At 38.8% G+C, this 15,689-nt stretch overlaps 1 protein-coding gene across 1 annotated transcript; it reads right to left on the minus strand.

Annotated features, from left to right (window-relative positions):
* Window positions 1-5,961: 5,961 nt before the first annotated feature.
* LOC110730670 (exocyst complex component EXO70E2-like) lies at window positions 5,962-8,751 on the minus strand. The gene is made up of 2 exons (XM_021910492.1): window positions 8,551-8,751; window positions 5,962-8,177 (listed from the first exon to the last, which is right to left on the minus strand). Exon 2 carries the CDS (start codon window positions 8,115-8,117, stop codon window positions 6,153-6,155), a length of 1,965 nt encoding a protein of 654 aa, XP_021766184.1. The 5' UTR covers window positions 8,118-8,177; window positions 8,551-8,751; the 3' UTR covers window positions 5,962-6,152.
* Window positions 8,752-15,689: the final 6,938 nt, after the last annotated feature.

Here is a 15,689-nt window from a genome sequence, read left to right on the forward strand (position 1 = left end):
TGTCTTCAGACAAACATGTTCGGCTTCCAGCGAGATGCACAATTCTAGGCCGGCAATTGCCGCCTCATATTCGGCTTCGTTGTTCGAAGCTTTGAATGAAAATTTCAGTGCATACTCAAAGGACTTGCCTTCAGGAGAGGTGATAACCACCCCTGCCCCCGAACCATTCACGGTGGAGGATCCATCCGTGAAAACGCTCCAGGTTTTCTTTTCATCATCTAGTGTCTCCTGGTACGAGCATTCGGCCAGGAAGTCCGCCAGAGCTTGAGCCTTTATGGATGCTCTCGGCTGGTAACTGATGCTGAACTCTGTGAGCTAGAAAGTCCATTTGGCCAGCCTATCAGATTTTTCAACTTTGCCGAGAACCTTTTCCAGCGGCTGATCAGTCAAAACCACTATCTGATGACAATCAAAATAGGGTCTTAACTTCTGAGCAGCTACCACCTCTGCATAAGCAACTTTTTCGAGTAAGGGGTAGCGGGTCTCGGCGTCCGTCAGAGTGTGGCTGACGAAGTAGATCGGTTGCTGAATTTTATTTTCTTCCCTCAGCAGCACTGCACTGATGGTGGTTGGGCTGACAGCCACGTACAAGTATAGGGACTCTCCCTCTACTGGGCTAGCCAGTGTTGGAAGTTGAGCTAGATGCTCCCGAAGCTGCTTGAAGGCTTCTCTTTGCTCGTCCTCCCAGACGAGCTCTTTTGTTTTCGGGAGTTTCAAGGCTTTGAAGAAAGGTAACCCCTTATCCGAGGCCCTGGAGATGAACCTCGAGAGGGATGCCATTCTTCCGGTAAGCCGCTGAACGTCCCTTTTTGTTTTCGGCTCGGGAAGGTCGAGCGCTGCCTGCACCTTGGCGGGATTGGCGTCAATCCCTCTTTCGCTGACCATGAACCCAAGGAATTTCCCTGACTTCACGCCGAAGACACACTTCTTCGGATTCAGCTTCATCTGGTGCTTTCTTAGAGTGGCGAAAGTTTCCGCCAGGTCCTTAACATGGTCTTCATCATTTTTGCTTTTGACAATTGAATCGTCAACGTAGACTTCCATGTTTCGGCCCTTTTGCTCGGCGAAGACTTGGTCCACCAGTCTTTGATATGTTTCCCCCGCATTTTTCAATCCGAAGGGCATCATTTTGTAATTGTACACCCCGACGTTCGTGACGAATGCCGTCTTTGCTCGGTCATCGGGGTGCATGAAGATCTGATGATACCCAGAAAATGCGTCCATGAAACTAAGCAAGGCATGGCCACTTGTTGAGTCAACTAGCTGATCGATCCTCGGCAAGGGATATAAATCCTTCGGACATGCCTTATTTAGGTCCGTGAAGTCAACGCACATTCTCCAGGTGCCATTTGCCTTTTGAACCATCACCACATTGGCCAGCCATTCTGAATACTGACAGGGTTCGATGAAGCCTGCATCCAGCAACTTTTTGACCTCGGCTGCGATGTCTCGGTTCTTATTTTCGGAGTAATTCCGCTTCTTTTGCTTAACTGGCCGACATATTGGGTTGACGTTAAGCTTATGAGAGATGAGGTCTGGACTTATCCTGGGCATGTTAGCTGCCGAGAAAGCAAACATATCTCGGTTGTCCCGAAGGAGTTGGATGAGTTCAACGCGGACTTTCGGATCAAGGTCCAGCCCGATTGTAACGCATTTTTCGGTATCTCCTTCGGACAACTCGACCGTTTCGGTCTGCTGGTCCAGCTCCATTGCCGTGGGGCTGGACACTTCGTTTTCTGGCCTGCTGTCTATGTCAGCAGGGGTTCCAGATTTTTTCTTCTTCGAATGGCCCTCTGAGTCTTTCGGCTCAGATGATGAGCTAGCCTTTTCTTTTCCTGGCCCTTTTTCTTTAGCCAGGTCTCCTTGGGCCGAAGCACTTAGGCCTTTCGGCTTCTTCGCGCTCGGCTGCCTATCTTTCTCCTCCTCATCCTCGTCGTCATCTTTTGTACGACTGGTGGATGGCTTGAGGTAGTTGCACCTTCGGGCCTCCTTTTGGCTGCCCTCGATCCTTTCGGGGAAGCCGGCATCCGAGACATAAATCATCAGCTGGTGGTATGTCGAGACTACCCCTTGGATCTCGTGAATAATGGGTCTCCCCATGATCACGTTGTACACAGAAGGAGCATCGATGACCAAGAATTCGGTCATGACGTTCCTAGCTGCCTCATCACAGCCGATGGTGACAGGAAGTGTTACCTTCCCGTCTAGATAAGTTGAAGCTCCATTAAATCCGGATATTGGGTAGGGTACCGGCGTGAGGTGCTTGGGTTTCAGCTTGATTTGGTTGTAGGCCTTTCGGAACAAAATGTTTGCTCCGCTGCCACCATCAACAAGAACCTTGCTGACGTCGTGGTTTGCCACCGTGGCAATAATCACCAACGGATCCTCTTGAGGGTATGTCACCCCCCGGCAGTCGGCGGATGTGAACGTCATGTTCGACACCGGTGACTGGGGCGGCTGTATACTAGCATTATTCACCTGATGGGTCAGAGCCCAAAGGTGACGTTTGTGCTCCCTCCGAGAGCATATTCCTCACGAGATAACGTTGATTGGAACTCACACCACTGATTTTTATTTTTCCGCATTCTTGTTGTTCTTTCGGGGGAAATCGAGTTCTTGCCGAGAGTCCTTTTCGGACCTCTCATCCTCTTTTTTCTCGCGGTGATCCGCGATGTATTCTTTCAAATATCCCTTCCGGACCATATCCTCGATTTGGTCCTTCCGCTGGATACATTCCTCAGTGTTGTGTCCCGGTGATTCGTGGAACTCACACCACTGATTTTTATTTTTGCGCTGATACCACTATGGAAGCGGTCTCGGCTTCCTGTAACTCTGCTCTTCCTTCGTCACACTGTAAATTTTAGCGCGCGGAAGGGCCAGCGGAGTGTAGGATTCGTATCTCCCCGTGAAGGGAGCAGACTTTTCCTTCTTCGGCTTGTTAGCCGAAGATTGTTCGGAGGCTTTCGCCTTCTAGCCTTCGCTTCGGACGATTGTTTTTGCTTCCCACCCCCAGATTGGGGTTGGGATTTTGTTTTTTTCCACTCCTCGGCTCGGATAAATTTATCCGAAGCGTTCAGCGCTTCCTCCAGGGTCTGCGGGGTATGCATGACCATGAAGTCCAGGAATTTTCCAGGCTTAAGGCCGTTCTGCATTGCAAAGACAGCCAGCCCTTGGTCTAGCTGAGAAACGCTAGATGACTCGTTACTGAAACGAGTCAGGTAATCTCGGAGACTCTCGGTCTCCCCTTGCTGTAGGCCCATGAGCTCTGCAGTGGTTTTCTCTCGGCAGTTTGCCATGGAGAATTTGCTCTTAAACTTGGTGGACAGGTCGTCCCACCCCGTTATAGAGCCTTCCTTTACTCCCTTGGAGATCCACGCTTGCGCGACTCCCTTGAGAGTGGTGGGAAAATATTTGCACCAGGTCGCTTCGGACCTGGGGAAAAGATGCATGTGCCCCTCGTAAGAGACAATATGGTCCTTCGGATCCGAAGTTCCATCGTATGTAATGTGCGACGGGATTTTAACCGTCGGCACATGCTCTTCCAAAATCCATTGCTCAAATGGAGAACTGTTAGGAAGCATCACGGCCTTACCCTTGTTCCTATCCGAAGGGACCGCGCTCTGCCCTCTTAGAGAGGTAAGAGTGGTTTTCGTCCCTGGCTGGGAAGTTTGGGCCTCGGCTACAGGGAACGAGAGGCGGCTGTGCACACTCGGTTCCCTGCCGCCAAGTCGGTCGAGGGCGCTTCGGCGAACAGTCTCTGGCCGCTCTCGGCGAACAGTCTCTGGCCGAGAGGCAGAGCTGCTGCTTTTGTGAGTCTCTGACCGAGAGGAAGAGGATCCTTTGAAAAAGTGAGGGTTCTTTTTCCTTTCTCTTTCAGTCCTCCAGGTGTCCTCTTCCTACTCTTCCAGTTCCCTGAAGGAGGGAGGTTTCTCCCCCTCTTGGTCGAGCTTCCTCTGCTGATGTCTGGTATGCGGAGGAGTTCGGTCACGAGGAGGAGGCACGTTTTGTGCCTTCATTGCTTCCATGAGCACCGCCAGCGCTCTCGCTACCTCATCCGATCTGGGCCCCGTTAAAGGGGTCCTCGGCTGAGTGTGAGAGCGAGAGTGGTTGCTCAAAGGTCTGCTTTGAGGCACGGATTGAGTCCTGTGATCGGACTGACTTTTGTTGTTAGACCGAGGTGGACTCGGCCTGTGATGAGATTGATGAATTACGGGGGAAAGGGAATCCTCCCGGTATGCTTCTCCCGAGCTGGCACCCTTAAGAGAGTTCCGGTCCGGAGAAGGTGATGGAGTAGGAGTAGGAGGGTCCGAAGGCCTTTCGCCTGCTCCTTGACTCACTCGCTTGTTCTTGCGGTTCTTAGCCATTGATACTAAGATTTTTGCAAGATGATTTTGATTGGCTTAAAGATTTTTTGAAAGTTTTCCCCACAGACGGCGCCAAATTGTTTCGGGTGAAAACAATGGGACCTTGCCGAAGGTCCAGTGAAGTGGATGAAGACTGGTCCGGTCCAAATGATGCTGGGCCGAAGGTTTCCTACACAGCGAAGACACGTAAAACTGGCCTCGGGGGTGGATACGAGGAAGACCCCTCCGATGCCGAAGTCAAACAGTGTTTTTAGAGAGAAAGCTATGCAAGAGAATTAATGCTTGAGGCTTTTAATGTGAATGAATGATAAATGATGTAATTGAAGGCTTTTATACCTTAGCATACAAAGAGGATGGATAGGCTAGACTTGATCATGGGCTGACCATGATAATTCGACCCATTTGATTTTATGTTGACTTGGCAGGATGGAGGAATGGATCTTGACCTTGGCATATTGAATCATTTATTGACTAGGCCCAATTGGCATAATTGGACCCAAACGATGATTATCTGTTGAATTAGGGGAAAGTTAAATGTTATCTATATAGTCATATAGATCATGGCAAAGGAAGCAAATATGCCGAGCTAATTTTATGTAGGTTGTTCATGCAATTCCTAACCCAACCGAAAGGTTATTTTGAGAAAACCAGGGAGGCCCACTTGGTCTTCGTGATAAACAAAAAATCATTTATCTAGTGATATTTTCGTAAATAAATCAACAGAACATCCGAACCAACATGTCATATTCAGAAGTAAGTCAACTTTTAACAAAATACGGGTCTCACAAATGTTGACTTATTTACGAAAATACCATGCTGATTAGGATATTTTTTTAAATTATTTACAAAAATACCACTAAATAAACGATTTTTGAAGATAAACTTGTATTTTTTCAAACAACTGTAGCTAACTTAAATCAAAACCAAACCAATTGAATTCAACCCGACTTGGCCGATATTTCATATTTTGTACTAATAGTAAGTTCTATACAATATCTCATAGTTGCTTTACTATAGCCAAACATTATCAAATATAGCCTAAGCTCCATCTATTGTCCCAACTTGTCTAGCTCGCTAACCCGGGCTAGGTTGACCCGCAAGGGGTTCCGACCCAGTAGGACCCTTCATCTTACATGAATTAGTTAAATTGAATTATTGAATTACTTAAAGTGCCAACTTGAACCATTTTAACATATTATTAAGCTCTTTACTTCGCCTTATGACAGAGACAATTTATAACAGAGCAAAAAAAAGTAGTATAGATGAAAACACTTAATCCCATTTCCTGTTTTTCTTCTTCTCATTCCGAGTTCGGCGAAATCTCAGAAGACGAAGATAGAAGTATACATACTCTGCTCTTCTTGTAATGCTTTCTTTGGCAGTCGGTGCTGGAAAAGCTTTTATATCATGTAGTGAAAAACTGGATGCAACTACATGTAATGCAAGAACCTGTAAGTCTGTAACACTGTCTCTCTGTTTCGAATGCAAATGCAGTTCTATTTCCATCTAATCTCGAAAGACAAGATCTAAGAAGAAATGTACTCTTACGTAATATACACATCCAAACTATAAAATCAAAAATATGTGAAATACAAAGTATATCTCAATTCTTAACATTTGCCATACCAAAATCATATGCTTTACATAATTGCCACATATTGTACAAAGTTTGAATACAGAGACGTGAAAGGACGAGATTCAACCATTATATATGTAGAGAACTTGTAAACAAAATCACAAAAGCGAATATTACAGCTTAAAATTGCTCCATTCTAAATAGCAAACAGATCATTTTCTACCGATATTATTCAATGACCTTTGAGATCCACTGAACAAATCTAGTATAAAGTTTTCCAAATCATCAGCAGTGTACTTTATGTACTTGTCACTGATTTCGTTGCTGTGTCGTCCCACAAAGGTTCGATATGCTTGGATCACCTTAAGCGATGTTGATATACGCAAATCTTCCTGAAGCTGGGGGTCCCTGACCAGCCATCCAGTTTGATTCCTATAGACCTCCTCAAAGGAAGCATAGAAGCTCCTCAACCTTTCTTTCAGAACATTTTTTATGCTTGAATTCGATCCAGAGTTCTCACTTCCATCATCTTTGAGAAGCGAGAGGATGAAGCTCCAGGTAGCTCTTTCATAATTCATTGCTTGCTGCTGAAATTTCCCATTGTGCCTTTTGATCCAATCATCCCCAAATATATCTCTAAGTTCGGAATGCTTCACCTTTTGTGCAATGTAATAAATATTGTTCATGAGAAAGAAATGCTGTAAAGCAGGATCCTTGTATAATTTTGACTTTTCATCTATATTAGCTATGAGGGCTGAAGTTAGGGATCGGAAATGGAAAGCCATTGGAGTAGCATTACAAGTGCTGTCGAATTGGTTTACCTCGTCTCCAAATGCTCCAGAATCAGCCATGGGAGAAAGAGATTCCTCTCTCTCAGCATCTTCAAGAATTTGATTTAGAGTGTCTTTGTAATCAGTGAGGAGCCTCAGGTAGTTCATGACGTACCTGGTAAGATGGTGAGTCCCACCCCCGGCAAAAGGATTGACTGATGCATTGTTAGCAATAGCATTCCTAAATTCAAGAAAATTCGCCCTCACTGCATCACCTAATCTCCTCAAAACTTCACAGAACTCATCCCTAACAGCCTGATCCTCCACATACAAAGAATTAATATCAGGATGCAAATCTGCTAGAACCTCGTACATATCAAGGATACGAAACAATTTCTCAGGTTGCCTTGGGCTCACAGCCACAGCATCCCCAAAACTTAGTAGCTGCATAACTGAAGCTTTAGATGAGTCGGTGAAGCACAGAGAGCTCAACGAGCCAAACTCCCCAAAGATATCGTCGCATAACCTTTTCTCACTTGCAAGATATCCCCTTACAAAGATTTTCAAGGCCCAAACCCATCTCTTGATTTGTGAATCCAAGCTGCCCCATTCCATCTTAAGTACATCATCAATGCTTAGTGGCTCGACTTCAAGAACAAAGAGGCATCTACTAAGGGCATGTTTTCTTGCATTAACATAAGCCTGGGAGCACTCATGGTCATAATTAGAAATAAACATCATGTTTGCAATACACTTTAGGTCCGGAATCACATCTGGGTGCACTAAATCAACAATGTAATCCTCCAAGTTTTTGCCAACAGACTCTCTTTGAAGTGAATCCTCTAGTGGATCATCCTCCAAGGAAATCGGGCTACCAACCATATCACCCCTCTCACTAGAACGGAAAGACTTGTGCTCCGGTTCAAAAGGCTGGCTATGCTGCACAATTATGTGCCCAAACTCTTCTTCTAGTCTAGCCATTGCAGTCTGAAGCACATCATGAGCTTTCCTTAATAGCTCCACTTCCTCATCATCCTTATTCAAACACAAATTCTCCAAATTTTCAGTCAAAACACGCGCCTCATCAACCGCCTTTAGGTACTCAGAAGCATCCTCCGGACCCATATCCCATATCATCGTCTCATCCGATACACGATTCGTTATCTTCTCCGAGACTAGATTAAGATACTCCTCAGTCTCACTAACCCCCCTAGTTGGAGACTCAATAACCTTTGAATCATCCACCATAGACATTGCGGTCAATCGGGTTCGAAGATCAACCAAGATTTTCTTCTCATCTTGAGACAAAATCTTTTTGGTCCCTAATGCTGCAACAATATGCTGTGCAGCAGCAACAAGGTCACCTTCTGCATTTCTTGCAGGAAGCTCAGATTCATAGCCCCCCATTATAGGTCAATGTTCACTTCTCTAAAACCCCAGAAATAAAAGACTAATGTTTTTGAACTTCTGAAACAGTAAAACCCTCAAAAGCATGAAATTCAAAACAAAATTAAATTAATCTACAAAACCCAGATAACTAATTTGAAATAAACATCAGATAATAGCAACACAAAGTAAACTTAAATTAAAATACTTAACTATACGCTTTTATTTAATATAATATTAAAAACATCAATAATTTGAACAAAAAGAAGCTTGATTAGTAAAGTAGATACGAACAAAGCTTAAACCCACAAAAGTGCAAGAAAATTAAGCTGATTTTATACAAAATGATGCAATATTAAAAGAAAATAAAAGATGGTTTAGTTATTTACTTAATTTAATATAACAATTACCATACTAATATGAAGAATTTGATAGAAAAATGGAAGAAACTGACCTTGAAGATCTAGGACAATAAACTGGGACAAATAAAAGTGGGATAAGTTGAAAGAAATTCGTAGTGTGAATATACTGAAATCTGGGGAAAAAAAGTGGAAAAGATGAATTTAATGGAGAATTTAAAGTGAAAATAAAGTTTGTATAATGAATAATCAGTCTTTGTCAAAAGAAAGAAAGAAGGAAGAAATTTGGAGATTTTTCAAAGATTAAATAATGAAGTATACAAAGTAGTATGGTGGGGGGGGGGGGGGGGGGGGGGGGGGGGGGGAATGTAGAGTGTAGAGTATTAGAATACTGAGAAATTGAGATTGGGGTAGCTACATCCTTCAAGATGTTGACTAATATGGTCTATTTCTGACACCAATGTAGACGTCTGTTTTTGTTTGTGCAGATTGCCCTTTCCCTAAATAATATTGGAAAATTATCTAATTTCCAAATTACAGCTAGTATTTTTTTAATTCCCACCATACGTCTAATTCACCGATTCAGTGGGAATTTTTTAAAAAAAACGGGTTTATTAGAAAACCGCTACTTCAAGTAGCGGTGTGCTAGAAATCGCTACTTGAAATAGCGGTTTGTATTTACTAATTACTGATTTACAGATATTTTGTTTTTAAAGAAAAACTTACAAAACAAACCCATAACCCGCTACTTGAAATAGCGGTTTTAATTTCATAAACCGCTACTTCAAGTAGCGGTGAAGTAGCGGTTTGTTGCTGGACCGAGAAAAAAAAAATCGGTTTGTTTTCCTTAGCTGACGTGGACGGTATAATGGGAATTAAAAAAAGAGTAGCTGTAATTTGGGAAATAGATAATTCCCAACATTATTTAGGGAAAGGGCTCAGATTTTTGTTAAACTTTTACTCCCTCCTTTTTAAATTCTTGCTCCATATTTCTTTTTCGGCCGTTTTTAAATACTTGTTCCATTTTCTTATTTGGAAAGTTTTTATACTTCGTAATATTTAATTTATTTCTACAACCTAGTGAACCCAACAAATATCATATTTTATTCATGTCATATTCTCTCACCTCTAATTTCTCCACTACTTTTGCTTTTTACTCCCTTCGTTTTTAAATACTTTCTCCATTTCTCTATGCGCGGAGTTTTAGGAGAAATTGGAGAAAGTAATAAAATATGGAGGTAGTGGGGTTGGTGAAAGAATAAAAAATTGTAAAAGGCAAAAGCAGTGGAGAGAATATATGTTGGGTCCACTAAGTGAGAGAAATTAATTAAATATTGTAAAACCTTTTCAAATAAGGAAATGAAGCAAGTATTTAAAAACGGCCGAAAAAGGAAAGTGGAGCAAGTATTTAAAAATGGAGGGAGTACAATTTTTTAATCTTCCACCAACCCCACTACCTCCATATTTTATTATTTTCTCCAATTTCTCCTAAAACTCCGCGCATGGAGAAATGGAGCAAGTATTAAAAAACGGATGGAGTAAATAACATTCTATTGAGCATCTTCCAACCTTGAGGTTAGGAATTTAATTCTCACTCGAGATATTTTGAGAATGAAAATCCTTTATCCTTTCCCATTGTTTATAAATTAAAGTGTCCGACTCGCAAATATTGAACCAAGAAAATCGTGAGGGTTGGTCCTTCTTAAAAATAATAGTAAGTCTTGTAATAAATTTTAGGAAATTTATAGCGTTGGAAACATAGAATGAATATTATAAAGGACCTTGTATGGTTGCACTTTAGTAATGCGAGAATTACAAATTCATATGATGTACTAAGCGCTTTCTAGGACCTCAAAATTAGGCACAAGTAAATACATAACAATGACAATTTTGTAAATAATGACATTTTAAGAGTACTATTGAGAGGTAATATAGTACTACTAAACATTCTCAGCAGTACTATACTCCCTCAGTGTTTTAATAAGAGTTACACTTTGACTGATATATAGTTTTAGGCAATTTAATTGAGTTAAATAAAATAAGAGGTAAGTGCGATAGTTGAAGTTTTTTAAAAAAAATAGTGGGGTAAGTAATTTATTGAAAAGTAATGAATGTGAGAGAAGAGAAATAATAATAATAATAATAATAATAATAATAATAATAATAATAATAATAATAATAATAATAAAAGTAGTGGGTTTAGGTGGGGACCATGAGAGAAGAGAGATATAATATTAAAATATAGTTTTTTCCAAAAAAGGAAGTGTAACACTTTTTAAACACAGTCGCATTTGGTAAGTGTAACACTTATTAAAACACAGAGGGAGTATATGATTTCAGTAGCACAAAAACACTCTGAAAGTACTGAAAAAAAAAATCAGTAATACTAATAGGACTTTCAGTAGTACAAAAGAATGTTATGCAATTTTGTTTGAGTCTAAGGATGATGTATTAGGACTTTCTCATATGTATTGTAGTTGTTTGATTAACATCTATAAAAGTGAAAAAGTGGAAAGTGGAAATTCCTTGGAAATGACAATCACTAACTTTTATACGCGGTTGGCCACACGACAGTATGTTAGCCACCATAGGGCTACTCTGTTAAAGTTGTGGGGGTTACTCCGTTAATGTTGTAGGAGTTACTGTTTTAGGGATACTTAATACTCCCTTTATATTTTATTACTTGCTCCATTTTTCCGTTACGAAGGCATTTTATTATTTGATCCATTTCCGTTTTTGAAAAGTTTTAATAACATTTTACTATTTTCCTCCCCACTAAAGGTCCCCTCATATCATATTTTTAACATTTTTCCTATTCTCTCTCCTCCTTACTTATACTCACTTTTCCTTTTTCAAAATTTTCTATTCCTTAATCAACCCACTTCCATTATATACTACCTCCGTTAAATGTTGTGTGCTACTTTGGGGTATTATTTGTGATATATTAAATATTCCAAATTTGCACATAACATATAACATTTAACGGATGTAGTATAATACTTAAATGGGGTTTGCAGGAAAGAGAAATAATGAAATTATCATTCAAATGGTGTTAATGAGAAAGAAATATAATAAATATTTCACCTTACAAAAATAATAAATACCTAACTAATCCTCAGGGCCGATCTAGAGACGATAGTATCAACCCTGTTGCTATGTATTATAACAACTCGAATCAATTAGGTTGAAGTTATTGTACTACTAGTGAAAGAAATTAAAATAATAAAAAAAATCTAGAATTAAATATCACCATTAGTGTAATGAATACAAGACAAATTCCTACCCCATTCAATCAATTATATGTTCATATATAGGGAAACGTAATCCCTAGATGGTACCAAAGGTATCTCTCGAGCTATCAATAACTTCCCTAATCACAATCAAGCCTACTCTCGTGGAAAAATCATGCAAATTAGAGACAATAAGCACATTACTCTAGCTTCCTAATCATCCAACTACTCTCGTGATGAACTTCAAACCCTTAATTGATATATCCAAATCCCTTAAAACCCAACTCTCGTTGCAATTAAAACAAAAGAATAATAACAATACTTTTTTTTTTTTTTTGAAATAATAATAACAATACTAATTATCTCTAATTTGGCATAAGAGCATAATCAATTAAGCATGAATAAAATAAATAATAATTGAGAATTTTTTTTTTTGAAAGATTTTAATTGATAATTTAAAAGATTAAGTTAAGCATCAATCATGGCTAGGGTTCAACCTAACCCTAAAATAACAATATACTCTAACATAATAAAAAGAAAATAAAACAAACATAAAAGAAAGAGAATGAAATAAGAAAATATAATACTTGAATTGAATGAAATAAGACTAGAGAGAAAACTAGGGTTCTAAACTAATAAGCCAAGAAGTATTTATAATAAAGCTAGATAATAATTAAAACAGACTAAATCATCCAAGAATTTCCCATATACGGACATGCCACTCAAAGGCACGAAAATGCCTTAGTTCACTCGTTAGGGCATGGACATATATGCGCTTGTAGCTTTTCTTAAAATAGTAATAACTTGATATTTGAAGCTTTATTTAAAGCGTGTAATATATCGTTGAAAAGGTCTTGAAATTTATTTTCCAATGCAATTAGATTGATTCCATTATCATTTGTACATCAAAAGTTATATATAATAAAAATAGTGGAGGGGACACATATTTGTCAAGTCTTTCATCAACTTTTTGCTTCATTCTATATCAATTTTTCCTTGGAGACACGAGTTGAGATCCTTGAGCAGTATTTATTCAATCTCCACTATTATTATACTCAAGATTAGCCAACCATAAATAATTTGTATGTAAATCATATGAAATTCATCAATACACACAAACGAAGAATGGTAAGAGCACAACCTAAGCAAATAATGTAACTATGCACATAAGACCTCTAGATTTATAAGCAATTTAGAGTAAATATGCACCTAATATGTTTATAAATTAGGACTTATTAAAAAATAATATGGTATTATTACAAGAAGAATACAAGCCTTCAAACTATCATTGAAAAGTCTGAAAAAGACAATTTTTGCAAGTTTGAAGGAGAGGATATGGAATAAGCTTAATGGATGGAAAGAGAAATTGCTCTCAATTCCTAGAAAAAGAGTACTCATTAAGACGGTGGCACAAATTAATCTTAGATATGTGATAAGTGATTTTCAAATTTCGAAAGTTTCATGAAACTGATCATACTCTATTGGGTTGGTTTTGGTGGGATTCAAGTTTGGATAGTAAGCTTAGCTAGGAGAACCTATGTATACCTAAGGTGAAGGGTGGACTTGGTCGGTTTACAGGATCTAAAATGCTTTAATTTAACCTAGCTTTTCTCACAAAATAGGTGTGGCGACTCACAATGTAGGTGACTCAGCTCAATTCTTTGTAACTTCTTAAAGCCCAACATTTCAAACGTTCAAGTGTTATCAACACTTATATAGGTTATGATCAATTTGAGCTATTCTTAGAGGAGTATTTAGGGTGCGAAGTCTTTATTAATGATGGGTTGTCTTGGAGTGTGGAGATGGCACAAAAATTGATGCATGGGCTGACTCATGGTTACTAAAATAAGGAAAAAATATCAGGACCTCCCTGTTACATGCGAGGGACATGGATCTTCTAGTGCGATGCTGAAAAGATATATTTAGAGAAAGAGGAATGGGATGTTCAAAAGATAAAGAAAAAACAAAAAAATTCCTTATGATGAAATTTCTTTAGTTTTGGCCCCTAGTTGAAAGAGAAACTTTTTGGCGAATAATAAAAGATGGAGCGTATACAATGAAGACAGGGTAGATCTGACTTGCTAAGATAGGATTATCTGATCACCCTATAGGGACTGATTTTTCGACGAATGGTGAGATTTGTAATACTCTGTAATTTTGATGATTACTTTCCTATTATTTCAAAAGAATATTTTAGTAAATTAACCTCATCATTTGAAATTTAGCGTCAATTAGATTTTCGCCATAAATATTATAAGGTAAACATGGTAATTTTCGAAATCTATATACTACCTCCGGTTCGCATTACTCGCAACAAAGAGGTGTTAATGGTGAGATATAAAATATTCGTTTGTTGCGAGTAATGCGAAGCAGAGGTAGTATTTAAATTAATTATTTTTGGACTTAATAAGATAGAATTTTATTTAATTCTCTTTATATTTTCGTATTTTAGAAGAAACAAAAAGTTCTGGATTTTTCTAAAAGCTTGCCGAAAATTTTGGAAAAAAAATATAATACCTTCGTAAACTTTATTATCTTATTTGCTAAGGAAAACCCACTCCTATTTTTTTTTCGAAATTTATATAAGTAAAATTAATTCATTAATAAAAAGTCATACGACATCTACAATGATAATCGAATTTAAAAAATACATAATACGAATCAAATAAAAATTTCCTTCACAAAAAAACTACGATCGTCGAGCAGATTTTACTATGTGGAACATCTCCCGCATATATTGCTGGAAAAAAAAGTCTTGCTGGAAAGATAATCTAATGATCCCTTGTTGTTGTGAGGATGGTTTCCATCGGATTCATCAGACCATGTTCGAAAATTTGATAACCTTTGCGACCCCGCATAAATTTTCATCAACGAAACAATTTCACAGCAATCCTTCAAATCTATTATCATGGATTTAAAGTTAAAGAAATTCCCCCTCAAAAAGAGGAGAAAAACCCTGTCTTTCAAAGAACGTTGAAAAATCTTGTCTTTCGAAATAGATTGAAAAAGCCATGCATTTCAAAGGAGATCAAAAACCCTTGCTTTCGAGGGAGAAATCATTATTATAAACCAAAAAATAAACAAAGTCTAAAGAAACAAGGTTAGGTCTTTCCATCGATAAAATCGATGGAAGCCCCTTCAAAAATCAACAATGGAGGCTAGGGTTTTTTTTTAAAAGAGAATAAAGAAGAGAGTAACCCACTTCTACTTATTAATTAATAATGGATCCATAAAGTATTTAAAATCTATCCTATATATTCCCATATATTTATCTTTCGGTCAAATTCCTAGCAAGAATTTGTTAAATCCTAGAAATTCCGTTAAGTTGAAATAAATCTCCCTTTTTTGCCATTAAATAAAACCCATTTAAAAAATAACTAAGGTATGACTGTCGTTACCGTGATAATGGCTAATGTATAAAGAAGAGAATTTCACTCGTACGGATCTCTATGAACTCGATTCTTATAGTGACTTGTATTAGTTGAAACCCAAAAGATATGATAACAAAGTTTAATCTTGAACATCGCCTAAAGCTTTGGTATAAATTAAAGAAGAGTGAGAATCAATGTGTAGAACCTAGAGAAAGGCCCCAATATATGCCCTGGAAAAGATAGAGAAAAAAATTGAATTTTCCATGATGAAAAAAAGTGTCGCATCACGACAGAGATTGGCACAGTTGGCGAATGATGGTGCATGTTAGAATGAACCTGAAAACACCTAAAAATGTCTCCCCTACTGTAGGCGTCGTTCGAAGTGCGCCTACGTTAAGCATGTGTGAATATGCTTGGCACTCATAAGAAGTGGGAATTGACATATACGATTAGGGACAAGGAAAGTAGGGAGCCGCCAACAAGTTTTTTTAAGGAACTTGTAAACCGTTCAAGGATCATTTAAGGAAACCACGAATAAAGGGACAACGATAGGCAACAACGATTGACCCGTGAAGGTTACACCCCATTCATAATCCATGAGATTACTAACTCCATATGGTTCGGAACCACGAA

This window comes from Chenopodium quinoa, unplaced genomic scaffold (genome assembly GCF_001683475.1).
Source record: "Chenopodium quinoa cultivar QQ74 unplaced genomic scaffold, ASM168347v1, whole genome shotgun sequence".
NCBI classification, from domain to species: Eukaryota; Viridiplantae; Streptophyta; class Magnoliopsida; order Caryophyllales; family Amaranthaceae; genus Chenopodium; species Chenopodium quinoa.

What these genes read in the sequence shown, in the direction of transcription:
- LOC110730670 (XM_021910492.1), bottom strand. Translation starts at nt 8,117, where the DNA reads ATGGGGGGCTATGAATCTGAGCTTCCTGCAAGAAATGCAGAAGGTGAC.